This window comes from Pantherophis guttatus, chromosome 6 (genome assembly GCF_059756535.1).
Source record: "Pantherophis guttatus breed Tessera chromosome 6, ASM5975653v1, whole genome shotgun sequence".
In the NCBI taxonomy this organism is placed as follows: domain Eukaryota; kingdom Metazoa; phylum Chordata; class Lepidosauria; order Squamata; family Colubridae; genus Pantherophis; species Pantherophis guttatus.
This window is the reverse complement of record NC_142068.1, coordinates 1,242,229-1,269,768: the sequence shown is the minus strand read 5'-3', so window position 1 is coordinate 1,269,768 and position 27,540 is coordinate 1,242,229. Positions and strand designations below refer to the sequence as shown.

Sequence of the window (27,540 nt, the reverse complement as noted above, 5' to 3'; positions counted from 1 at the left end):
AGGACAACCAATACCAAGGAAGCTGGACGGTTATAGTGGTGATGAGGACACAGGTAGAAGCCTCAAGGACCAGTTTGGGGACAGATCAGACATCGAGGCTGCTAAGAATCAAGCCTGACTTGGTAGCATTTAATCAATCCATCAGTCAATGCAAAGGCCCAGCTCTTTTGAGAAGCCCATAATGTTGGGAAAGGTGGAGACAAACAGCAGAGGACCAGTAACAGCAAGAGGGATGGACTCAGTTATAGAAGTGATGGAGGCGCCATTGGAAGGGCCCAGTTGGGGACAGATTGTCATGGAGTACATTTGTCTAAGTGGTCCCCAAAAGTTGACTTTGATTTAATGGCACATAATGAATTGGTCCATCAGTCAGTGCAAAGACCCAGTTCCTTTCGAAGTCTTTCTCTCAGGAACTGAGAGGAGAACCAGGTTAAGAACCTAGAACTTTTCACTCTGGAGAAGATCTATCCTTGTGGCTGCTAAAAGTCAACATTGACTTGATAGTACATAATCAAAAAACCTTCAGAATACAAAATCAACAACTTGGAAGGGACCTTGGAGGTCTTCTAGTCCAACACCCTACTCCAGCAGGAGACCCTAAACCAGAGGTCTTCAAACTTGGCAACTTTAAGACTTGTGGACTTCAACTCCCAGAATTCTCCAGCCAGCAAAGCTCTGTCCTCTGGTCTAGGGTCTCCTGCTGGATGTTGGACTAGAAGACCTCCAAGGTCCCTTCTGTGTCGTTCATTTTGTATTCTGAAGGCTTTTTGATTATGTACTATCAAGTCAATGTTGACTTTTAGCAGCCACAAGGATAGATTTTCTCCAGGGTGAAAAGTTCTAGGTTCTTAACCTGGTTCTCCTCAGTTCCTGAAAGAAAGACTTCGAAAGGAACTGGGTCTTTGCACTGACTGATGGATCAATTCATTATGTGCCATCAAATCGAAGTCAACTGGAGAATTCTGGGAGCTGAAGTCCACAAGTCTTAAAAGCTGCCAAGTTTGAAGACCTCTGTGCTAAAATATAATAAATATTGGCAGAAATGTTAAAATATTGCCAGGAGAACCAGGCTACTGGGGTTCTTCCCTGTCCCAAACATGACTCCTGTCCAGATGTGCTTGGTGCTGCTAACCCTGGTACGATCCAGTCCAACTGGCTGTTGGTCTCTGCTGCTGGGAACCATGGGAGTCAGTCAGTGGTGGGATTCAAGTAATTTAACAACCGGTTCTTTGCCCTAATGATTTCTTCCAACAACTAGTTTGCCAAACTGCTCAGAGAGTTAACAACCGGTTCTCCCGAAGGGGTGCGAACCGGCTGAATCCCACACTGGAGTCAGTGTCCCAATGGACTTCCGCTTGAGGAAGCTTTTCTAGAATCCCCAAATCTACCCTGCGCTCTTAATCTAGGTTGTTTTTAGACACAGAGCTGGGGAAACATCACTTAAAGTTTGGTAGTTCTGAATTTAGTGCATCCCTGGAACGCCTCTGAGCATAGAGCTGTAGGGACTCTCAGGAAATCTGTACATCTGGAGTCTGGGAAAGCAAAGCTGGCTGGAGAATTCTGGGAGTGGAAGTCCACAAGTCTTAAAGCTGCCAAGTTTGGAAACCTTTGCCCTAGAGCATTCCACACAAATGGCCGTCCAGTCTCTTCCTTGAAGCCTCCAGTGATGGAGCACCCACAATTTCTGAAGGCCAGGTTTTCTACGGGTTAATTGTTCTCAACTAACTATGGGGAATTTTCAGTTTGTATTTGATTGTCTGTCTGTCTGTCTGTCTGTGTGTTTGTGTCTGTGTGAGTTTGTGTACAACACAAATCCTGAGAGTCTTCTATCTGGAGAACTTTGGGCTCTGCCAGCAAAGGAATCTTCCTGCTACCCACTTTGATCTTTCCACCAGTGCTTTAGCTGGGCTCAGACTGCACTAATTTAATAGCCATTAATTAATATGCACTCAAAGGCCCAGGCAGCCTCCCAATTCTAAAGCCAAAAGGCACCAATGCAGAAGCTTGTTTATCCACCTAGGAATTAGCCACCCAGCCCTCCTTCCTTTGAGGCAATTAGCCCCGAAAAGCAAAGTTTGAACCCAGCGGTGAAATGTAAAATTTGTTACTACCAGTTCGGTGGGCGTGGCTTGGTGGGGGTGTATATGTGTAATGTGACTGGGTGGGCATGGCCAATTTTTTTTTTTTTTTTACTTTTAAAAGCATTTTTTTCTACAATGTCTTCGGTCAAAGAAGTTGTTAAAAAATGCTTTTAAAAGGCTCTGCAGATCAGACAACTCAGCTGGGATCATCAGAGCCTTTTAAAGGTATTTTTTTCTACAACCTTTTCTGCAAGCCTCTGACGATCCCAGCTGAGTTGCCTGATCGTCAGAGGCTTTTTTCCCTTTTAAAAACATTTTTTCTACAACCTCTTTGGCCGAAGAAGTTGTAGAAAAAATGCTTTTAAAAGCCTCTGACGATCCCAGTTGAGCCGCACGATCATCAGAGGCTTTTTTTTAACTTTTAAAAGCATTTTTTCGGCTGAAGGGGTTGTAGAAAAAATGCTTTTAAAAATAAAAAAAAGCCTCTGATGATTGCGCAGCTCAGCTGGGCACGGGGGGAGGCGCAGGGATTTTTACTACTGCTACTCCGAACCACCCGCCTCCATCGCTACCGGATCGGGTGATCTGGTCCAAACTGGGAGCATTTCACCCGTTTGAACCAAGGTGAATGAGAAAAATCAAGAAATCCCCAAGAGACTGCAAAGAGAGCAGGACATACATCTGTTCATGCACCCCCAAACCCTCTTATTCTTATTTATGGATGCTTTGGCGCTCAACGGCTTTTGGAATAAGTGCAGAAAACGATTATCGAATCCGGGAAGTTAATATGTTGCTTTATTGCTTGAAGAAGAGATACTGGAAACATCTCTCTATTTTTCTCTCTATGTGATCTTAATTTGGGAAGAATATCAGGCAGAGGTCCAAAGGGCCAATTAGTTTGAGTGTAATAATTGCAATAATAGCTGTAATAAACACGAGTCCATCACACAAACTGTCAGTTCCCAGTTTCTGTTGAATAAAATCATTTGAAGCCACAAAACCTAGAAAATAGCTAGGAAGAGGCTGACAAATCTAGTTGCATCAACTCCATGGAATATTTAAAAAAAAGCACCAAGTAGGTCATAGGGGGGAAAATCTTCTCCAAAAACCCACTCTCCTGAGAGCTTTGAAGTTCTAGATCTTCTGAATTCTCCCCTTCTTGATCTTAGCCCATCATCTACATCTCTCCTAACATTTCGGAAGATCTTCTGAATTCTCAGTTTCTTGAATTTAGCCACTCAGCTATGTTTCTCCTTCCAAAGTTCTAGATCTTCTGACTTCTCCTTCTTAATCTTAACCCATCAGTTATGTCTCTCCTAATGTTTCCAAAGTTCTAGATCTTCCTGATCTTAGCCTATCAACTAACTTTTCGAAATATTTGGCAGATGGGACTCAGAGAATGCACTTCACTTAGGGCAAAGCAAAAAAATAAGCAGAAGCAGCATAGGAGAGAGCCTTTTGAGAGCCAGGAGAGACTGTCCACCATGAGGTCCTTCACAAGAAGGTTTCCTTCATAAGAGTTAACTGGCAGGTTTTTGAACCTTGCAGAGGTCTTCTTCAGGCATTTGTGGGCCGTGTCTCTCCCATGTTCTGGTACTAACACAACAATAGCAGCCGTACCAGAGAGCAGGCATCTCATGGGGTTTCTTTATCAGAATAGTGGAGCTTTGGAAGGCTACTCTGAGCAAGTAAAGTTGTCTTCATTTTCCATGCAAGATGGATAGTGCCTTCCAGGTCAGTTGACAAGTCCTCCAAGCAAGTACCTTTTCCTTGAACTCAACTGGTCATGACAATCTCTACAGAGCAGAAGACCCAAGGAAGGGATCATCTCAGCAGCTTCTCTTCCTCACATCTGGAGGCACTTTCTGCTCTTGAACCGCTGTTCATCTCTGGCACATTGTGTGGCCCTGATGGCCAATCTTCCTATGGCTGTGTATGAATGTTGCCAACAGAATCATGACAATAATTATGGTTATAATCCTTCCGTTCTTGACGCAGTGCAACATGGGCTTGTTGAGATATTAGAAGGAAATCACTCTCCTCTGTAAACACATCCTTCAATGGCAGTAGAACATTGTTTGATGTTCCAACCATCACAGGGTTGGAAGGGACCTTGGAGGTCCTCTAGTCCAACCCCCTGCCCAAGCAGAAGACCCTACAGCAGAGTGGACAAATGGCTGTCCAGTGGCCATCTGGGCTGGTAGGGAAAGGCCTCATTCTGACTGGGTGGGGACCCAAGTGAGCTTCCACCCTCCATCTTCATCCCGGCGCACAAACGCCTGTCCTTGGCGGAAGGTATGGGTCTTCACATTGCAATGGGGGCTCAGAGACGTGGTGAAGGCCACGTCCATCTTGGCTGGCGAGGGGCGGTCGGAGAGGCAAGGCAGTGAGCAGGGCGAGGGGAAGGGGCTGGCAGTGCTGTCCGCTAGGGAGGTCAAGGGGATGCTTCCACCAGGTTGACCCTCGCTGACGCCCGGATCGGAGGCCCCAAAGGGATCCCAAAGAGAAGGCCCCAAAGGGGGAAGGTCCAGGGTTGAGGCACTGTAGTTAGCTGACTCGTCCACGGTGTCCACATCCTTGAGCCCGAGGGTCTGCAGCACCCAGGAGTCCACGGGAGGCGCCGGCTGCTCTTCGCAGGCAGAGAAAGCGCCCAAGAGGTTCCGCCTGGCCTTTGGCGGGTGGCGCCCCTCGTGGGCCACGCGGCTCTCGGTCTTCCGGTGCCTTTTGCCGATCTTGGAGGTCCCATCGACATCCTGGCCATCCTGAAGGAGAAGCAGCTTCTGTTCGGGAGGAGGAAGAAAGAGGAGAAGATGGATGAGCCAGGCAGGACCGGGTATCCTATTCAGATAAAAAAAATTAAGGAGTGGATTTATTTATTTATATCCTGCCTTTATTATTTTTACAAATAAGCCAACTGGCTTTCACACCTAAGGTGGGACTAGAACTCACTGTCTCCTGGTGATTGGCCCAAAGTCAACCAGCCAGCTTTCATGGCTAAGACTGGACTAGAACTCCCCCTCTCCCAGTTTCTAGCCTGCAGTCTCATGAACCATGAACCTTAATGAAATATATCTGTTGTCTGTCTGGCCTCCCACATGGGGAGTTGTGCGTTCAGACTGAATTAAGAAGGAAACATAATTTGGTCTTCCTGGATCGACATATTTGACTTTTTTTTTTTAATTTGATTTATATGCCGCCCTTCTCCGGAGACTCAGGGCGGCTTACAATGCGTTAAGCAATAGCCTTCATACTTTTGTATATTTATACAAAGTCAGCTTATTGCCCCCACAAACTGGGTCCTCAATTTACCTACCTTAGAAAGGATGGAAGGCTGAGTCAACTTTGAGCCTGGCAAGATTTGAACTTACTAATTGCAGACAGCTGGAGTTAAATTACAATGCATTCGTCTGCTGAGCTATCCAAGCTCATTTGCCAGTTGTGGCACAATCTAGAGCCCTAAAATTGGAAATAAAAAGGGATATTGTGCATTAATCAACCCAGAGTCCTCCACTGAGGCACAACTGACCAGGTTCAAATGATCCCATGGTTAAGATGTACAAAAGATGTGCAGACCAAACTCCAGATCAAACTCTCTGGAGAAGGCTGTAATTCTGGGAAAGATGGAAGGAGAATAAGAAGATGGCCAGCAGAAAGGTGGAAGGATTTAGTTATAATGGTAATAAGTCCAACCTTGAAAGAGCTACGTTAGGGACAAGTACCATGGAGAAGGTCTATCTATGGTATGAGATCACTAGCAGTTGACCCCAACTTGATGGCATCTACTCAACTGATTAATTAATCAACCAAGCAGTGCAAAGATCCATCTCCTTTGAAAAGTCCATCATGGTAGGAAAGGTGGAAGGAAGAAGAAGAAGAAGAGGGCCACCAGCAGACAGAGGAATGTACTCAGTTAGAGGTGATGGGACACCATTAGAAGACCTAAAGGGCCAGGATGAGGGTCAGATATTTCTGGAGAAGTTCTGTCCATGTGGTGGCTGACAGGCAATATCAACTGATCAATCAACCAATCTATTGAAGGACCCAACTCCTTTGAGAGGCCCATTATGCTGGAAAAGGTGGAAGCCAAGAGAGGAAGAGGACTACCAGCAACAAAGAAGATGGACTCAGTTGTGATGGGGCCCGGTTGAAAGACCAAGGACCAAGGACCAAGTTGAGGTCAGATTATCATGGAGAACATCTATCCTGTTTGCTGCTAAGAGTCAACAGTCATCTGATAATCTTCAATCAATCCATCAATCAATGCAAAAACCAGCTTCTTTGAAAAGTCCATCATGCTGGGAATGGTGGAAGGAAAGAGAAGAAGAGGACAACGGACAGCAAGGAAGATGGACTCGGTTACAGGAGTGATAGGAAGAACTGAAGGACCAGGCTGGAGACAGATCAAGCCATGGAGAACCTTGATCCTTTGGGCTGCTAAGAGTCAACACTGATCTGATAGCATTAAACCATCAATCAATGCAGAGACCCAGCTCCTTTGAGAAGTCCACCATGCAGGGAAAAGTGGAAGGAAAGAGAAGCTCAGTGACAGATAAAGGTGATGGAGGCACCATTGAAGGACCAGACTGGGGACAATCTTCCTGGAGAAAGTCTTCTCACTGGCCTCGCTAAGAGTTATTATAGCTTGATGGCATAGAATCAACAGATTAAAATAGGCAGGCTTTTGGAGAACAGTGAAAAACTCATCCTTCAAGTACTATTTTGATTTTTTGGGGAACCCCAGCCCCACAGGACCTCCCCCCCCCAACATCAGTTAAATGAAGCTGGGGGAAGGTTTCTTTGCACCAAGAAGTCCAGAGTTGGTCTGGCTGCAGATACATAGAGGACAGATACCTTGGTCTTCTCCTCCAGTTGCTTGACCATGGCCGAGTTGAGGAAGTGTCTAAGATGCTGGTTCTCCTCCTGCAGCCGAGCCAGCTCCACCTCCTTCTGGACCAAGATGTCCCGCAGCTGCAAAGGAAGAGAGATGGGGAAGGGGGTTGGGCTCAACCTGGAACTAAGGAGAACAATGAATGGGTGGAACAGAAATTGCCTCCTGGAGTTGCAGTGCTTCATCACTGGAGGCTTTCAAGAAAAGATTGGACAACTCTTTCTCCAGGATTGTATGAGGACTCCTGCCTTGGCCCGGGGGTTGGACTAGATGACCTCCAAGGTCCCTTCCAGCCCTAGGATTCTATGAGGTTAACATCTCAGCTGACATCCTGCCTGTGACTTGTGAAGGGTTTGGTATTTGATCTTTGAGAACTTCTTCTCCTACCTCCAATGGTGTAGAACAGTGTCTCTCAACCTCAGTGACCTTGAGATGAGGGGACTTCAATTCCCAGGATTCCCCCAGTCAGCCATTAGCAACCGTGGCCAAAAAAAAAAAAAAAAGTTTATAAAATTGGGTCCAATTCACTTAACAACCGCCTTGGTTAGTAACCAAAACCGGTACCAACAGTGGTTGTAAATCAAGGACTACTCGTAGTCTTAATTAGTTAGTTCAGCATTAAAATTCTGTTTTTCCTCTTCTCTAGATGCTGGTCTGAATGGCACCAGCGTGTCTCAATCTTGACAGCCTGAATGTGCTGGCTGGGGAATTCTGGGACTTGAAGTCCCCCCATCTTAAAGTTGTCCAGGTTGAGAAATACTAGATGAGGCGATCCTTCTGGACTCTTCCAACTCTATCGTTCATGGCTGGCTGGGGAATTCTGGGAGTTGAAGTCCCCACCCATCTTAAAGTTGCTGAATGAGACATAGAAACCAATGGGCAGCCCACACAGCTCCTGCGAGAGAGGTGACGTGTGTGCAAATCTAGGCTTGCACAGAACCAAGACGCTGCCATCTTTTGAACCAATTGAAGCTTCCAGATAGTCTTCAAGGGCAGCCCCACGTAGAGCGCACTGCAGTAGTCCGGATGGGGATGTTGCCCGTTACCTGTTGGTTTCTGAAGAGTTGGGTTGACAGCTGGTCTCCAGAAGGGGCACCATCTTGAAGGACATCGCCTGGGAAGTAGAACTGATCTGACAAAGCAAGAAATTGAAGAGGTCCCTTCACACACACCCTTCACACATCCCCATCTTCCCCCCCCCACAACCCCCTCCCCCCTGCCCCCTCCGCCCCCGGCTTGCACATTGCCATCTCCCTCTCATCACATGTGGGTGAGCCAGGTGAAATGGGGTGCACGGTCTCTGGTCCCCTCCCCTCCTAAGCCAAGGCCCTCCCATTTCTGGCTGGGGGATTCTGGGAGTTAAAGCCCAACTTCTCAAAGTGACTGAAGTTGAAAAAGACTCCATGAGACCGAGAGAGGAATTGTGGAAACACGTCTTAAAAGTTGCCAAAGTTGGGAAAGCCTCTTTTATTGAGCTTTAAGGGCAGAATTTTACTGGCATGATTGGGCTATCTTCCCCTTCCTCCTCCCCCTCCTCACAAACCCCTCTCCCTTCTAGTTCTCAGAGAGTACCAAGGACCCCTCAATCCTCCTCCTTTTCCTCCTCCTCCTCTCTGTGAGAGGAGAGAGAGAAAGGAGAGACAGAGAAATAGAGAGAGAGAGAGGAGAGAGAGAGAAAGAGAGAGAGAGAGAGAGAGAGAGGATGGCAGGATTAAGTTCATGAAGGGAGAAGGGAGGGTGGGTGTTTTGTGGGCCCTAAAGCAAAGAGAAGAATGAAGAACGGGTAGATCACCTGTTGCTGAAGGTTTTAGATTAGATTAGATTAACAGAGTTGGAAGGGACCTTGTAGGTCATCTAGTCCAACCCCTTGCCCAAGCCAGAGGCCAGTCAGATGAGTTTCTCTCTTATTCTCCTACTTAGTTTTTTAACTTTTGTTTCTTTTGTTCAAAATTATTTTAAACTTAAAATAAACTTTAATAAAAAGCTTTGGGGGAAGATAAAACTCCTGGAGGCAGTCCCAACTAAGCCCAGGCATTGTAGGCACAACAATAGGCACGGATTTTCAATTCCAACCTTCGAATCACCTCCCCCCCACCCACTTTTCACCTCCCTGCCAACAGCTCTCCTGCCCCGTTTCAACTTCTGACCCCCGCAGGAGTTGGGAGCCACTGGCAAAGGGTGGCTTGTGAACCTTCGTGTGAGCTCCTGGCTTCTCTGCCCAGAGGTTGGATCGTCTTACAGGAGGCCCTGCGTTGGCAAATATTAGTCATCAGGTTCCTTGCTCCAACCATTCAAAAGGGGGCCCAGAGGAACAATGGGGCAGAAAAAACCACCCCGTAATTAGAGTGTTTGCCATGCCATGCCAACGCTTCTCTTCCTGGTGATCCTATCCTAGTTCCGTCAGATGTAGGAGTCGGAAGGGGCCAACTTCCTCCCCCACCGCTCGGATGGGGGCACCGGGCCCTGTTCCAGGTCTCTGGGGAGGGGGGCTCTCCCCCCTTGCCTTAGAGGAAGCTCTTCCCCTGCTTCACAGCAACTTCCATCCATAATTCCTTCCTTCCATCTCTTCCCTCCCTCCTTTCCTTCATCCCCCTCCCTCCCTCCCATTCCTTCTTTCTCTTTCTCTTTTTTCTTTCTTTCCTTTCCTCTTCTTCCCTCCCTCCCTCTCTTTGCTTCCTTCCTCTCCTTTTCCTTCCTTCCATCTCTTCCCTTCCTCCCTTCCCCTCCCTCCCTTCCTTCCCCCTTCCCCTCCCTTTCCTTTTTCTTCCTTTCTTTCTCTCTCTTCCTTTCTTCCTCCTCCCTTCCTCCCTGCTTCCCTGCATCCCTCTCCTTCCTTCCTTCCTTCCTTTCCTTCCTTTCTTTCTTTCATTTATATGGCCACCTATTCATTTTCCCATCACCTCTCCCTAAATCCTTCTCTCTGTTTAATTGCAAGCTTTTGCAAGAAGCTTCATGGGTGCACCATCTGCCTCCCGCCCCACCCCCTTTTCCTGCAGGGGGCTGCCTTTGGGGTATTTGCACACATGCACAACCCCTCCTCCTCCTCTTAGTCTCCTCTCTTGTCAGCTCAATGGGCTCATTTCCTGGAGGCTTGACTTCTACGTCCTGATCCTCTTGGGACCGCTCCTTGGAACCCCCTCCAGCTTCTCCCCTCAAATGGCCAGCAAAGGAAACAGGACTCCAGGGGGGGGGTGTTTGAGCAGCAAAGAGTACAATGTACAGGTAGTTCTCGACTTACAACCACTCATTTAGTGACGATTCAAAGTTGCAAAGCCATTGAAAAAAATGACTTATGACCGTTTTTCACATTACGACCATTGCAGCCTCCCCGTGGTCACGTGATCAAAATTCAGAGGCTTGGCAACTGGCTTGTACTTATGACCATTGCAGTATCCCCCCTCCCCCCCGGGGTCACGTGATCCCCTTCTGCGACCTTCCAACAAGCAAAGTTAATGGGGGAAGCAGCGTTTGCTTAACGACGGTGTCACTAACTTAACAACGGCAAGGTTAGGAAGGCAAGGAAGGTGGTAGGATGGGGCAAGGCTCACTTAACAACTGTTTTGCTTAGCAACGGAAATTTTGGGCTCAATTGCGGACATAAGTTGAGGACTTATTAGCTTCCGTGAACTGGATGCCGCCCTGGCCTCTTACGCTTCACGATGCTGGGCTCCTGTGTAGCAGGAGGTCCTTCGTGGCACCTTCTCACCTCCAAAACCAGATCTCCCCCACTGGGATTGCCTCACCACGATGTCTTCTCCTACAGCAGGTGCTTCCCGACCTTGGCAACAGGAAGGTGTCTGGACTTCAACTCCCAGAATTCCCCAGCCTTGATACGATTGGATTGTGGTGGGCCGAGGAGGGGTTCTTAGAGAGCCCAAGACTGGTCCCTCAACTCGGATGGGAGCCAAGGGGCCATTTGGGTTGCCCCTCCCACCACCATTCAGCACTTAAGAGGAAAACTGCCTTGGTATCTGGAGGATCATCTATCCCTCACCTGAACCTGCCAGGTATTCCTTAGGGCTCAATCCGCATTAGGAGGGACTGCTCCAGACCCTCCCCTCCCCCTCCCTGAAGGGGTCTCCGCTCCTATTGGAGGGACCGGCAGTGCCAAGTATCTCCTGAAGCTTTGATGCCCAGATGGGATGGGGTGCAGGTGGGCACAGGCCCCTGCTCTCTCCCCCCCTTTACCTTCCTCCCCCCCTCTCTCCATCCCTCCTCCCTCTCTCTACTCCCTCTTCTCTCTCTCTCCTCCCTGTTTCTCTCCCTTTCTCTCTTTTTCTCTCTCCTCCCTCCTTTATCCCTCTCTCCCTCTCTCCCTCCTCCCATCCTTTCTCTCTCCCTCCTTCCTTCTATCTCCTTCCCTCTCTTTCCTCCCTGTTTCTCTTCCTTTCTCTCTTTTTCTCTCTCTCTTCCCTCCTTTTTCCCTCTCTCTCTCTCCCTCCCTCCTCTCTCTTTCTTTCTCTCTTCCCTCCTCTCTCTCTCCCTTTCTCTCTTTTTCTCCCTCCTCCCTCTCTCTCCTTCCCTCTCTCTCCTCCCTCCTCTTCTCTCCCTCTCTGTCTCTCTCCCTTTCTTTCCCTTTTCCTCTCTCTCCTCCCTCCTTCTCCCCCTCTCCTTCTCTCTCTGGAGTGGGGGTCTTCAGAGGGCCCCCTCCTCCCGCCCCCCCCATCCCATCCCTGAGCCTCCCGTCTGCAAAAAGCCGCGGAGGGACCGCGGGGCAGAAGCGCCCCTGCGCGGCCAGCAGCGGCATCCCTCCGGGTGCCTCTCCCTCGCCTGGACGGCAGCCGAGACTTACCTCCGCTGGCCGCGGCGGGGTGGTCGGGGAGAGCGGCGGCGGCGGCGGCGGCGGCGGCCCAGACCGCGTCGAGCCACGTCTCCGAGGCAGCCTCGGCCGTCGAGGGGGTCCAGGGGAGGAGGTGGGCCGGGCCCCCCGCCAGGGCCGGCGGTGGCTCTTGGCAGGGCGCGGCGCTGCTCTGGGCAGGAGAGAGGCAGGAGGAGGAGGAGGAGCCGGGCAGGGCAGGTGCGGGTCCCGTCCGGCCGCTTGGCGACCCCCCTGCAGCCTCCTCGCCCGGCGGAGCCAGCGCAAGGGGGAAGGTTTGGGGCGAGCGGCCCCGCCAGTAGAGCGCGGGCGCCTGGTTGCAAATGCTGAGCCCCGCAACCGAGGGTGGGGGAGGAGAAAAGGCCCCCTTCCCCTTCGGGCGGGCTCCCCACTTACCATCTGAGCGGCCGGGGCGGGGGGATCGGATCCAGCCCCCTCCCCTGCCTGGGCTCCGTCGAGGCTTCGGGCGAGCGGCGGCGGCGGCGGCCCTCGACGGGGCGGGCGGGAGGCGAGGAGGCGCCCAGGTTGCTGCGCCCGTCTCGGTGCCAGCCTGTCAAAGCGGTGACGCGGAGCAGCCGAGCGCTGCCCGGGAGGGGGGAAGGGGCCACGCCAGGCAAGGGGAGGCGGGGGCGGAGGAGCCGTCTCTACCTCCGCTGGTGCCAACTCGGCCCACCCCACTTCAGAGAGAGACACCCCTGCCCACCCCCGCGGAGGAGGAGGAGGCACGCGGGGCTTTGGGCTGGCGGGCGCCCGAGCAACAAAGCCTCCCCCCGACATGGCAGGTGGGGAGGGGGGCACACCTATCTTGCCAGCCCTCGGATGGGCCAGCCGGGCACTGTGAGGGGGGGGCGGAAAGGGGTTTCCAGCTTTTCTTCTGCGGAGGGGAAGACAAACCTCTTGCACGGGTGATATATAGTGCTGGTCTTGTGGGGTGGTGGGTGCTAAGAGGCCTCCCTAGCAGGGCTGGTTTGTCGCTGAAGGTCTGCCAAGGGAGACCAGACCCCCCCCTTCCATTCCCTGTGAAGGACGCTCTGGCATTACTAACATTGGTTTTGGAAGGAAGCCCCCACACCCAGCCTCTTCAGGGGGTGATGGGGTTCCATAGTGCAGGGCTGGGCAACTTCTAGTCCTTTACTACCTGTTGACTTCAACTCCCAGAATTCCTGAGCCAGACATGGAGAAGACAATTTAAACATTTTAAAGGAAGGAGGGAGGGAGAGAGGGAGGGAGGGGAAGGGGAATGGAGGGAGGGAGGGAGACGGAAGGAAGGAAGGAGATAGGAATGAGAAATCCTGAGTGATGAGGAGGGAGGAATTAAGGAAAGAAGGAAGGAGGCAGGGAAATGGGAATGGGAATGGGAATGAAGGAAGGAGGGAGGGAGGAAGAGAGGGAGGGAAATGGGAATGGGAATGGGAAGGAAGGAAGGAGGGAAGGAAGGAAGGAATTCCTGCTGGTTCAAGAATTCTGGGAGTTGAAGTCCACAGGTTGGAAGGGGGCAATTGTTGCCCACCCCTGCCATCGAGGGTCTGAGGTAGCAACCACACCACACCAGCCTCCAACTTGCAGGCTTGCCAGTCCGAGCTGAGATGCAGAAAACCTCTGCGTTGCTGATTGTGGGTCAGTTTTGCCAAAGTGGTTGTCAGAACAGCCTGCATCCGGAAAGCTGGCTTCACCTGTTACAGCAGTGATGCGGAAATCTTTTGGGCTCAGCATGCCCAAAACCCAGGAAATGCTTAATTTGGCTCTCCCAGTATATGTGCATGCGTGCGTGCGTGTGTCACACACACACACACACACACACACACACACACACATCCTTGACCAAAGAGAAACATTTCTTTTCAAATTCATTCGTTAAAAAAAAACACATTCCAATCATACGTGGTGTCTGTTATGTGTTGCACAAAGAAACAACACATATAAAGAGCCTTGGTAGTACAGGGGTTTAAGGCACCCTGTTATTAAGCTGGTTATTAAAACCAGCTGCCTGCAATTACTGCAGGGTTCGAATCTCGCCAAGGCTCAAGGTTGACTCAGCCTTCCATCCTTTCTAAGGTAAGTTAAATGAGGACCCAGTTTGTGGGGGCAATAAGCTGACTTTGTATAAAATATACAAAAAGTATGAAGGCTATTGCTTAACGCATTGTAAGCCGCCCTGAGTCTCCGGAGAAGGGCGGCATATAAATCAAATTAAATATATATATATATATATATATATATATATATATATATATATATATATATAGACTATATATATATAGTCAAAAATGAGATACAAAGCAAACAACCTCCAGCCTGTGTAAAATAGCACTCATGAAAAAAAAAAAACCAGGTTCATTATTAAACTGTTTTGGTTATTAAAAATGGTTTCATGCAGCCCATTAATCAAACAGGAGGAAAACTGCAATTATGCAGAATTATAATTGCTTCAGGAGTGAACATATAACAGGAGAAACAATATGCACACCGATGGTTAGGTTTAAAATAGTGCACTAAAATTTACCCAATTTATATTCTGAGTATTCATTATTGTTTGAAATGCAGCAGGATTTTGTCAAATGAAGATTCTGCCACAGAACCGGGTACGTCTCAGGGAAAAAATGGCTTGCATGAGGCCTTAGCTCTGTAACATTTGGAGAATGTTCTTGCGTGACTTTGCTGTCTCTGAAAGAAGGGAGGAGGAGGAGGAGGAGGAGGGGAGTACTGAGGGTCCTTGGGGCTCTCTGAGCTGGGTGGTTTTCTTGCAGAAAAATGAAATGACCCAACTAGGGAACATCATCAGTGCTAAAGAGACGGAGGTTTTCAGAGGGAAGGAGGGGGGGGAGGAGGAAGACTGCAGGGTCCTTGAGCTTGGTGGCTTCCTTGCAGACATTTCATGACCCAACTAGGGAACATCATCCATGCTAGAAGGGAGTGGGGTTTGTGGAGAGGAGGAGGAGGAAGACTGTGGGGTCCTTGGTGCTGTATGAGCTTGTTGGTTTTCTTGCAGACGTTTCATTACCCAGCTAGGAAACATCATCCATGCTAGAACAGAATGATATACTGTATGTAAACAGAGAGCAAACCCCCCTCTCTGTTCTGCCCCAGCTACGGACCCCAAAGAACGCAGCACACACAAAGTCTGTACCAAACTTAAATTTACTAAAATAACTCAGTCTCTTCCAAACAAAGGCTGTTAATAAACTTTCTTAACAGCCTACAAGAATCCAAAGATAAAGTAATCACAATCTTACGAAGGTTGGCAGAAAGCCCAGAAGCAATTTTGCAGAGAATCCAGACGCGAAGGAGAGTGAACTGAAGTTGTTCCCTGCAAATTGCTTCAGTCGGCATTCCTCCTTAAATAGGCTAAGGGAGTGGCCAATTAGCCCCAAGCCTTACTCTCGAGGAGACCTCCTCCTGAGGAGCCACTCCTGCCTTTTGGCAGCTCTGCGCGCCCGTGCATTGAGAAGAGGATCCTCCTCTTCGTCCTCTTCACTTAAAGGAGCTTCTGGAGGTTCTGAAGGCCCTGGCTGAATCCCCCACATCTTCTCCAGCCTCCTCACTGTCCGACTCGAGTGCCAGCTGCACAGGCTGCTGGCGCAGCACCACACCAGCCTCCTCGCTGTCTGAATCAGCTACAATCCGCACAGTCCGCTGATGGGCCCCAATACACTCCTTTCTAACCCCGATGATGTTATCTAGTTGGATCATGAAACATCTACAAGGCAATAACCAAGGTAATAGGGAGTTACACACTGTGCATTTTTGCTTTTTCACATTATGTCATGTATCATAGAAATGACATGCTGTAAACTTCCTTGATTCTAAACAGGCGGGAGGTACAGTATATAAGATGCTGAACAGATCAATGACATATTTTAGGAGATATTTCCGTAGCCATACCCTATCACCAGCTATCCCAATTTTCCTCTTCATTTCTTTATTATTATTATTTTTTTGCCCACATGTTAACCTTGGCTTTGAAGTTATCCTCAAATGCAATATACAATCATGCAAAATATGCAATAACAATTATTATTTTTTTAAAAAAAATACCTGAATGCTGGCAAGGAAAAGCATTACATGATCAATTTCTACAAAAAATTGAGGGGAGAGTGGATAAAGATAGAATTGGCCATGCCTTCCAACTAGAATATTAAAAAAGAAAGAGAGAAACTGAAGGCTTGATTTTGGTCAACCAATAATTCAAAGTGCAGGTTGCGCAGAGAAGCAGAAGAAACAGTAAATCATATGCTCAGCTTATGCAAGAAGATTGCACAAACGAATAATAAAACAACCACATAACACAATAGCCAAAGTGATCCACAGGAATATTTGTAAAAGGTACTGTGTGCCAGTAATAGAAAATTGGTAGTGAAGTTTGTGAATGTATTTGGAAATGAGCAGGTTGAAAATGTTGCGGGATTTCTCCATACAAGCCGACGAGCTCTTGGCACACGGCAGATTTAACTGTGATTGAAAAGAAGAAAGTGTGGATAATTGGATTATACCAGGCAGAATAGAAGATGAAGAATTGGAGAAGACCGGAAAGAGGCGGTGGTGAGGCCTCTCCTCAAGAAGCCTTCCCTGGACCCGGCAATGTTGGTAAACTATTGTTCGCTTTGTGGCGAAGGTTGTTGAGAGTGTGGTTGCACGACAGCTCCCCCAGCACCTGGATGAAACGATGTATCTGGATCCGTTCCAGTCGGGCTTCAGGCCCGGGTACAGCACGGAAACGGCATTGGTCGCATTGGTAGATGATCTCTGGAGGGCTCGGGACAGGGGGTGCTCCTCTGTCCTGGTCCTGTTAGATCTCTCAGTGGCTTTTGATACCATCGACCATGGTATCATGCTGCACCGGTTGGAAGAGTTGGGGGTGGGAGGCACTGTGTTGCGGTGGTTCTCCTCCTTTCTCTCTGACCGGTCGCAGTCTGTGTTGACGGGGACAGAGGTCGACCCCAAGGCCCCTCATATGCGGGGTGCTGCAAGGGTCGGTCTTCTCGCCCCTCCTGTTCAACATTTATGTGAAGCCGCTGGGTGAGATCATCTGTGGTTTTGGGGTGAAGTACCATCAGTACGCTGACGACACCCAGCTGTACATCTCCACCCCGGACCACCCCAACGATGCCCTTGAAGTGATGTCCCGGTGCCTGGAGGCCGTGCAGATCTGGATGGGGAGGAATAGGCTCAGACTCAACCCATCCAAGACCGAGTGGCTGTGGTTTCCCACGTCCCGATATAGTCAGTTGGTGCCATCACTGACTATTGGGGGCGAATCACTGGCCTCCACGGAGAGGGCTCGCAACTTGGGCGTCCTCCTGGATTCACGGCTGTCTTTAGAAGAGCACTTGACGGCCGTGACCGGGAGGATTTTTCATCAGGTTCGACTGATTCGCCAGTTGCGTCCCTTTCTGGATCGGGACTCCTTACGCACAGTCACTCATGCCCTTGTCACCTCCCGCCTGGACTATTGCAACGCTCTCTACATGGGGCTCCCCTTGAGGTGCACCCGGAGGCTCCAACTGGCGCAGAGTGCGGCCGCGCGGGTGGTAATGGGAGCGACATGGAGTTCCCATGTGACCCCCCTCCTGCGCGAGCTGCACTGGCTCCTGGTGGTCTTCCGGGTGCGCTTCCAGGTTTTGGTTACCACCTTTAAAGCACTCCATGGCTCAGGACCCGGGTACTTGTGGGACCGCCTACTACCACCAATAGCCTCCCACCAGTCGGTACGCTCTCATAGAGAGGGACTCCTCCGGGTGCCGTCAGCCAAACCATGCCGACTGGCGGCCCCCAGGGGGAGAGCCTTCTCTGTGGGGGCACCTACTATCTGGAACGAGCTCCCCCCAGAGATACGGAGGATCCCGGATCTGCGCACCTTCCGCCGCGCCTTAAAGACCTTACTATTTCACCAGGCCAGCCTGGCCTAATTTTCCCCCTCTTTTATAAAAGATTTTTAAAATTTTAAACATCTTTTAGTATTTATATATTCAATTTTAAATTGGTTTTAAAAGTTTGGGGTTTTAAATTTGTCAGGGCCAAAATTATTTAATTTGATTTTATTCTATTTTTTAAATTTTGTATTGTATGTGTTTTTATTGTTTGGCTGTGCACCGCCCTGAGTCCTTCGGGAGTAGGGCGGTATAGAAATCAAATCAAATCAAATCAAATCAAATCAAATCAAATCAAATCAAATCAAATCAAATAAATAAATAAATAAATAAATAAATAAATAAATAAATAAATAAAACAGTTTAGAAGGGAGGGAGGGAGGGAGGGAGGGAGGGAGGGAGGAAGATGGGAATGAAAGGAAGAAGGAAGAAGGGAAATAAAGGTGAGAGAAAGGAAAGGAGGGAGGAAGGAAAGAAGGAAAATACATTCACCAACCACCATCATTGATATTCCAGACAGCAGACTTAATATTAGCCATATTTTAGATATAGGGTAAATATGGACATCTTTCCATAAACCATCTTTATTTGTCTGCAGTGATGGCGATATGCAGAAACTTTGTGGCATGCACACTTGTTGGGGCTGTGCTCTGGAAAAGCCGAACTTCCAGGTTCTAAAATAACGTCTTATGACCGTTTTCCACATAACCATTACAAGATCCCCATGGTCACGGGATTAAATCTCAGGTGCTTGGCAATTGACTCAAAGTTATGACGGTTGCAGTGTTCCAGGGTCATGTGATCCCCTTTGGCGACCTTCTGACAAGCGAAGTCAGTGGGGAAGCCAGATTCGTTTAACGACCATGTGACTAATTTTACAACTGCAGCGAGTCACTTAACAATGGTGGCAAGGTAGGTCGTAAAATGGAGCAAGACTCACTTAACATGGTTCAATAAATAAAAGGAAAAAAAGCCACTTGCTGATGCCATCTAAGAGGGGGAATAAATGGGGGGGGGGGAATCTGCCACTTTGCCCTTCCTGCCTGGGGCATTGATCTCAAGGGCCAGAGGCTCCCTGGAATGCCAGTCTGAGAGGCCGCCAGAACATCCCTCTTGTGCCCACCTTAACAGGTAAGAGGCCACCTTGAGCCCTAACCCCAATTCATGAAGGGCTGAGATTCCCACGTTTTGCAGGGAGCAGCAGAGCAGCCTTCGACCCACCAAGCTGCCCACCCCAGACACACTCCTCCTCCTCCTCTTCCTCCCCCTAAAACCCCCTTCCTTCTAGCACTGATGATGTTGCCTAGTTGGGTCATGAAATGTCTACAAGAGAACAGCCAAGCTCAGAGAACACCAAGGAGCCCTCAGTTCAATCTTCTTCTTCTTCTTCCTCTTTTCTTCTTCTTCTTCCTCTTTCGTTCTTCTTCCCCTTCTTTTCTTCCTCTTCCTCTTCCTCTTCTTTTCTTCTTCCTCTTTTCTTCTTCTTTTCTTCTTCCTCTTCTTCCTCTTCCTCTTCCTCTTCTTCCTCTTTTCTTCTTCTTCCCCTTCTTTTCTTCTTCTTCTTCCTCTTCCTCCTCTTTTTTCTTCTTCTTCCTCTTCCTCCTCTCCTTCCTCCTCCTCCTCCCTTCTAGCACTGATGATGTTGCCTAGTTGGGTCATGAAAAGTCTGCAAGGAAACAGCCAAGCTCTGACAGCACCAAGGAGCCCTCAGTTCAATCTTCCTCTTCCTCCTCCTCTTCTTCCTCTTTTCTTCTTCTTCCTCCTCCTCTTCTTCCTCCTCCCTTTTAGCACTGATGATGTTAGCTAGTTGGGTCATGAAATGTCTGCAGGAAAACAGCCAAGCTCAGAGAGCGCCAAAGACCTCACAGTCCTCGCCCCCCCCCGCCCCCCCCCGTTCCTTCGGCCTCTTCTGATTTCACGCTGGCTTTTTAAATTGGGGCTGAAGCGAGCGGGGCGGACGGGGCCACAGCTGGAAAGGGACCGGCTGGGCCTGGGGGGCGGGGCTGGGGGGCGGCGGACGCCCTCCTCCGGGCCGGCTGGTGGCGTCAATTGGATCAGCCCCCCCCCTGCCCAAATCCCCTCGGGGGCTGCGGCTGCTCCGGTGTGCTGGGGCGTTTGAGCGCTGGTGCCAGCGTGAGAAGCGGGGCTTAATTGCGAGCATATGGTGGCGGGGCTGCAGCCGCCAGCCAGCCAGCCAGCCAGCGAGGTGCTGGGGAGGAAAGTTTGGGGCGGGGGGGAGGGAGGGAGGCAGCCTTTTTTTGGGGGGGGGGGCGGTTGGGTAGATCCTAATCTGTTCTTTTTGTCTGGGGCCGGTCCGCTCGCCGGCAGGAACAGCTTGGTAATAACAGAGATTGGAGGCGGCTCAGACTTTGTGGTTAAGGGCGGCGCGCGGCGTGGCTTCCTCGCACGCGACCCTCCTTTAATTGGCCTCGCCCCCGGTGGGCACCGGATTGAGGCGGAGGGGGGGAGGGTGGCACCGGGAGGAACACAGGGCCCACCTGGCCTTGCACCCCAGCTGTCTCCAGGCTCACCGAGAGGAGTGGGGGGGGGGGGAAGGAAGGGGCTATATGGTTAGAATGATGGGAAGGGGCTGGCTTTGCACTGTGCCAGCAGGGTTCCCCCCCCCATCCTGGTTTGAGGAAGTTGGGCCAAACGGAGATGGAAAAATTAATTTACATTTATTTGTTTACAGGCTGTTCTCAAATTGCAACCATTTGTTTAGTGACGGTGCGAAGTTACGACGGTGCTGAAAAAAGCAACTTATGGCCATTTTTCACACTTCACGGTGGTTGCAGCCTCCCCAGGGTCACCTGTTCAAAATTCGGACACTTGGCAACTGACTCAGACTTATGACGGCTGTAGTGTCCTGGGGTCACATGATCCCTTTTTGTGATCACCTGACAAGCAAAGTCAATGTGGAAACCAGATTCGCTTAAAACTGTGGCAAGAAAGGTCATAAAATGGACAAAATTCACTTAGCCAATGTCTAGGCACCGGAAGTGCTTCTCTTCAGAAGTGGGGATGGCTCCGTCCCTGGAGGCTGGCAGCCATTTGTCCAGAGTGGTCTGGGGTCTCCTTCCTGAGCAGACCACCAAGGCCCCTCCCAGCTCTATTCTGACAAATGAGTTTCCTTTCAAACTATCAGTCTGAAAGAGAGAGATGGGGAAGGAAGGAAGGAAGGAAGGAAGGAAGGAAGGAAGGAAGGAAGGAAGGAAGGAAGGAAGGAAAAGAAAAAGAAAGAAAAAGAAAAAGAAAGAAAAAGAAGAGGAAAAAGAGGAAAGAAAAAGAAAAAGAAAGAAAGAAGGAAGAAAGGAAAGAAAGAAAGAGGAAGGAGGGAAGGAAGGAAGGAAAAGAAAAAAAGAAAAAGAAGAGGAAAAAGTGGAAAGAAAGAGAAAGAAAAAGAAAGAAGGAAGGAAGGAAAGAGAAAGGAAGGAACAAAGAAAGAAAGAGAAGGAGGAAAGAAGGGAGAGAAAAAGAAGAAGAGAAAAAAGGAAAGAAAGAAAGAAAGAAGGGTAGGAAGGAAGAAAGAAAGAAAGAAAAGAAAGAAAGAGAAAAGAAAGAAAGAAAAAAAAGAGGAAGGAAGGAGGGAAGGAAGGAAAAGAAAAAAGAGAAAAAGAGGAAAGAGAAACAGAAAGAAAGAAAGTGAAAAGAAAGAAAAAGAAAGGGAGGGAGGGAGAAACAAAGAAAAAGAAAGGAAAGAAGGAAGGAAGGAAAAGAAAAATATAGAAAAAAGAGGAAGAGAAAAAAGAGGAAAGAGAGAGAGAGAGAGAGAGAGAAATGGATTTATTTATTTATTTTTATTTATTTATTTTTCATATTTGTATACCGCCCTACTCCCGAAGGACTCAGGGCGGTGAACAGCCATAATAAATACAAATACATATAGAAGTTAAGTTACATATAGATTGACCTTCCTGCCCCACAATCTCAATTCTCCAGCAGCTTCTCCCACCTGGGCTGCTTCAGCCTCTTCAGGGCCTCTTGGGGTCCTTGGTCCTTGGTGCTGACCTGCCCCCAAATTCTGCCCCCTCCCACCTCCACAGAGATACAAACCTGCCCTATTTTGGTCTCGTTCAGTTTGACCCCAACTGTGACTCTTCACCTCAGCCTCTACAAACACTTTGCGTGCAGGATCTCCCTCCCAACTTTCCCTTCCTGTCTTTGGCTCTTTTGCAAAAAAAAAAAAAAAACACATTTTGGCTGTAGGATCCCCTGCAGGTAATCCTCCACTTACAACAGTTCGTTTAGTGACCATTCAAAGTTACAACGGCATTGGAAAACTTATGGCTGTTTTTCACCCTTACGACCATTGCAGCGACCCCCATGATCAGGTGATCAAAATTCAGACACTTGGCAAGTGACTCATATTTATGACGGGGTGTGTGTGTCACATGATGATCCCTTTGGTGACCTCCTAACCAGCAAAGTCAAGGGGGAAGCCAGATTCATTCAACAACCGTAATACTAACTTAGCAACTGCAGGGATTCACTTAACAACCATGGCAAGAAAGGTCATAAAATGAGGCAAGACTCAGTTCACAAACGTCTCACTTAGCAGCAGAAATTTTGGGCTCAATTGTGGTCGTAAGTGGAGGGCCACCTGTGTTGTGGCTCACTTTCTCTCTTTCATTCAGAATTTTAAACAATGCAGATTTGGCCCAAGGTCAGGAAGAGCAAATTGGGTGATTTAGTATAAACGCTTAGCTGGTCTCTTCTAAGTGCATTTTGGGAGGGGGGCTTATTTATTTTATTTCTATTTATATGCCACTCCTCTCACTGTCCAAAGCAATTTGTACAAAAACTGTTCGCGAATGGAATTTCTGCCAGCCCATAAATTGGGTGCACTTAATTATTTAACCCCCAAATCTGGATTAATAAAGCAGAGTTTCTGGGTTCACTGGAGATGTTACTCCTAAATAAGCAAACCGCTTTCTGATTTAATGCACTGTTCCTCAACCTTGGCAACTTTTAAGATGTATGGACTTCAACTCCCAAAATTCCTCACCAACTGGCAACTTTACGTTGGCTGGGTGACTTTGGGCCAATCACCCGGAGACGGTGAGTTCTAGTCCTGCCGTGGGCATGAAAGCTTGGCTAGGTGATTTTGGGACATCCTTGTCTCTCAGGCCAGCCCACCTCACAGGATTGTTGTCATGTGGAAAATAGGCGGAGGAAGCCATATTAGGGATGTTCGCTGCCTTGAGTGATTTATAAAACTAATAAAGGTGGGATATAGTTTGAATGTTTTAAATTTTGTCAATGGGTTTTAGTTTGAATGTTTTAAATTTGGGGCCAAAGTCATGTAATTCTTTTAAAAATTTTAAATTTTGTATCGGTATGTGTTTTAGTTCTGGCTGTGCACCGCCCTGAGTCCACTAGGAGAAGGGCGGTATACAAATTGAAATAAATAAATAAATAAATAAATAAATAAATAAATAAATAAATATAAATGCATCAATTGAAAAACGGGGGTTGGGAATCCCAGTTGGAAGGAAGGAAGGAAGGAAGGAAGGTGAATTGCATCTTGTGTCAAAGAAATGCTTTGCCCATTCAGAGGTTTTTGAGATGGGCAGGGGAGCTGGGGCTGCCCTCCCGGTGTTGTTCAGGCTGAATATGCAGAGGGGTCTGTTCCCCCCTTTCCCCCAGTTGCAAGCCCCTCATTAAAGCCGCCCCCCTCCCTCCGGAAGCAATATGTTGATCTTCCCTTGACAAAGCTCTGTTGAGCTCTGAACAAACTCACCCGGCGGGAGCCCGACCTCACCTGGCCTTCCGTATGGGCTGGCAGGCTGTGTTTGTAAACAGACCTCGGTTGGCTTGCAGGGGGTCACGAGCAGAAGTCAGCTAGTTAATTGAATGTCAGCTCCCCACGGAGCGCCTGACCTAATGAGTCTTCTGGGAGAAGAAGCCGAGAAGAGCTCCTGACACGGGCCGGCCAGCCAAGGCTGCCAGGAATTTGAACACGGCCCCGCTGCTCTGCCTGCAAGCTGGAGCCCCTGCCTGCATGGATGCCGGGATGTCGGGTTGGATGCTTGTCTGTTTGCAAGGCTCTGGAAGTCTAAGCCAGGATCAGAAAGGGCAGGAGGGGGCTTCTTGCGTTGGGCAGGCTGGCTCTGGCGGATCCCTGGATCCGTCGCTGGAGGTCTTCAAGAAAAGGCTGGACAGCCATTTGCCCACAATGGTATAGGGGTGGGGGTGGGCTAGAAGACCTTCAAGGTCCCTCCCAGCCTTAGGGATTCTATGATCCTAGGAGCCTATGAGTCTATGACTGGATCTATCATTCTATGATTCGTTCTATGATTTTATGATTGATTCTACGATCCTATGATTGAGTCTATGATTTTATAATTGATTTTATGATTGATTCTACAATTTTATAATTGATTCTATGATTCTATGATTGAGTCTATGATTTTATAATTGATTTTATGATTGATTCTACGCTTTTATGATTGATTGATTCTATGATTCTATGATTGAGTCTATGATTTTATAATTGATTTTATGATTGATTCTACGCTTTTATGATTGATTGATTCTATGATTGAGTCTACAATTTTATAATTGATTTTATGATTGGTTCTATGCTTTTATGATTGATTCTATGATTCTATGATTGAGTATGATTTTATAATTGATTTTATGATTGATTCTACACTTTTATGATTGACTATGATTCTATGATTGAGTCTATGATTTTATAATTGATTCTATGATTGATTCTATGATTTTATGATTGATTCTATGATTCTATGATTGAGTCTATGATTTTATAATTGATTTTATGATTCATTCTACAATTTTATGATTGATTCTACGATCCTATGATTGAGTCTATGATTCTATGATTGAGTATGATTTTATAATTGAGTATGATTTTATAATTGATTTTATGATTGATTCTATGATTTTATGATTGGTTGTATGGTTTTATGATTGATTCTATTGATTCTGTGATTTCATGACTTCTATGATTTTAACTATTCTATGATTTTATAATTGATTCTCTGGTTTTATGATTATTCCATGATTCTATGACTGATTCTATGATTCCACGATTGTACGAATTAGTAAGAAGTGGTGTGGGTGCATGCATGGAACCTTTATGGAGGGGGAGGGGTCTCAGGAAGGGGAGGTTTTTGGAATGATGCAAGCACAAAGATCAGGTTGGCAGAGCCATGACCCTCTTAATGGCTTCCAAATATAGTTGACCAGGCTCTCCTGCCTGAACAGGGGCGGCTTCCCCCCACGGATGGGGTCGGCTGCCTGAACGGAAATCTGGAAACCATGGTTAAAAACTCTCCCCAACTGATGTAATCAGGAGCAGCAGAACAGAAGGCCCCCAAATATGCCTGTCTCTTCAATGTAATGAATGAAGGATCCCATACAGGCAGCTCTTGACCTATGAGAGCTTGCCTATCTGCAGGTGCATATGAGTCAGTGTATAAGAGTTCATGAATTGGAATAGACATGGCAACAGCTCAGCCAATGGGGAGTGTTTGGTGACTGAGACAACTTGGAGCCTGGGCGTGGCTTAGCTTGACTGATCTGTATATACAGCATATAAGCTTGCTTCTGTGATTATATAGATTCTGTGCTTCTGGATTCTGAGTTGTGCTGCCTGGGTGTTGTATACATGCATCATGCTTTATATTATTGTGTATAGACAAGTTTTTTCTGTAGAAGGATCCTGCTGAATTATTTACTTGTGTGCTGGTTGGATTGCTGCAAACTCTTAACAGGATGACCCAGATTTGAAGTTCTTCCTGCAGTCATGGCATGGCACTCGGAGCACTTGGTGCTGGGCCATATTCTTGACTGTATGTAGCATCTCGTGGTCACGTGGCCACAATTTAGGTCGGTTTTCAGCAAAACCATACCCATAGTGAATGGTTGGTTTGCTTAATAACCGGGCCATTTCAGCAGGTTCTGACAGATTCTGGAGAACTGGCAGTGGAAATTTTGACAGTTCGGAGAACTGGCAAATACCACCTCTGGCTGGCCCCAGAGTGGGGTGGGAATGGGGATTTTGCAGTATCCTTCCCCTGGAGTGGGGTGGGAATGGAGATTTTGCAGTATCCTTCCCCTGCCATGCCCACCAAGCCACACCACGCCCACCAAGCCACGCCCACAGAACGATAGTAAAAAAAAATGGATTTCACCACTGGGCCATTTGCTTAACAACCACAAAGATTCACTTAACAAAAGCTGCAAAAAAAGGTCATAAGATTGGGTCAGTCGTGTGACCAACCAACCCATGAAGGAAGAGGAGGAGGAGGGGAAGGGGAAGGGGAAGGACTGTGGGGTCCTTGGTGCTCTCTGAGCTTGGTGGTTTTCGGGCAGACGTTTCATGACCCAACTAGGTAACATCATGAGTGCTAGAAGGGAGGGGGGTTTGCAGAGGAGGGGAGAGGGAGGGGAGAAGGAGTGGGATAGAACAATTTATACTGGTAAGATTGTGGTCTTTACAGTCCATCTCAATCAAACAGGATTTCCCAACTTTGGCATGTTTAAGACCCGTGGACTTCAATCGGGGAATTCTGGAAGTTGAAGTCCAGGCATCTTAAACTTGCTCAGGTTGGGACACCTTGAAATAAAAGGATTTTTATCCTTCTGTGGAATGGATTTCCTGGTCTGGCTCCCTCGTCAGACTGACTTCCAGTCGAATTAATCGCGCCCAACAAATGTGCTCCACTAGCAATGCCATGGTCCACTCAGGGAGTCAGTCAATCCTCTCCCAGCCTGGTCTCCCCATTCATGCCCACCATCCTGGAGGAGAGGCCCATGGCCATCCTGCTCCCTTTCCTCGACCCCCTCTGGAAACCGCGGGCTAAAAACAAGGGAACCACGGAGTCAGCATGGATAGAAAATACCCCAGGACGGGGCAGCAGGTCACCGAAATGCTTCTCCAAGCGTCTTCCTAAGAGGATTAGACCAGCAGGCCCTTGCCGACATCTTCGCTGTAGGTCAGCCCAAGGACTGAGCCGAATCCGTCGAGGGTTTTCATTAAGAGCCAGCTCCTCAGGCTCCATAAGTGGCTGCAATTCCCCGTCTCTCCATCTTTGACAAGGTATTTGCTGAGGTTGGACTTCTCCATCCTTGTGGTCTCCATCCGAGGCCACCAGCCTGCTGAGAAAATTTCATTATATTTGCTTCGCAGGCAGATGAGGCCGACTGGAGCCGGATTAGCCGGACGGCAAGAGGGTTGGAAATGAATCTTTGCTTTGCCTGCAAACTCAAACTCCTGGGTGGGTGCATGGATGTCTGGTGGAATGCTTGCCTGTTTGCAATGCACTGTAATTCCAGGCAAATCCAGAGCTCTAGTAATATACCACCAGTCCTCAACTTATGACCACAATGGGGGCCAGAATTGCTGTGGCGAAGCAAAGCAGAATAAACAGAACAGCATAACAAAATTGGAAGGGGTTTTGGACCCTTCTAGCCCAATCTGAAGCAGAAGACCCTACGCCATTCCAGACAAATGGTTGTGCAAACTCTTCTTAAAAACCTCCAGTGATGGAGCCCCCACACTTTCTGAAGGCAACTTCCCTTCCACTGGTTAATTGTCCTCCCTGTTAGGAAGTTCCTCCTGAGTTCTAGGCTGGGTTCTAATGATCTTCCATCCATTACTTTTTTGCCCAGAATAGAATACAGAATAACAGAGTTGGAAGGGACCTTGGAGGTCTTCTAGTCCAACCCCCTGCTTAGGCAGGAAACCCTGCACCACTTCAGACAAAGGGTTATGCGATCTCTTCCTAAAAGCCTCCAGTGTTGGGGCATTCACAACTTCTGGAGGCAAGCTGTTCCACTGGTTAATTGTTCTCACTATCAGGACATTTCTCTTTAGTTCCAGGTTGCCTCTCTCCTTGATTATTTTCCATTTGTTGCTTC

At 48.3% G+C, this 27,540-nt stretch overlaps 1 protein-coding gene across 1 annotated transcript; it reads right to left on the bottom strand.

The window, feature by feature from the left end:
• Positions 1-2,854: 2,854 nt before the first annotated feature.
• Positions 2,855-26,746, bottom strand: GMNC (geminin coiled-coil domain containing). Its single transcript, XM_087872178.1, has 6 exons — positions 26,599-26,746; positions 26,415-26,479; positions 11,762-12,335; positions 8,016-8,101; positions 6,933-7,049; positions 2,855-4,861 (listed from the first exon to the last, which is right to left on the bottom strand). Exons 1-6 carry the CDS (start codon positions 26,744-26,746, stop codon positions 4,295-4,297), a joined length of 1,557 nt encoding a protein of 518 aa, XP_087728304.1. The 3' UTR covers positions 2,855-4,294.
• Positions 26,747-27,540: the final 794 nt, after the last annotated feature.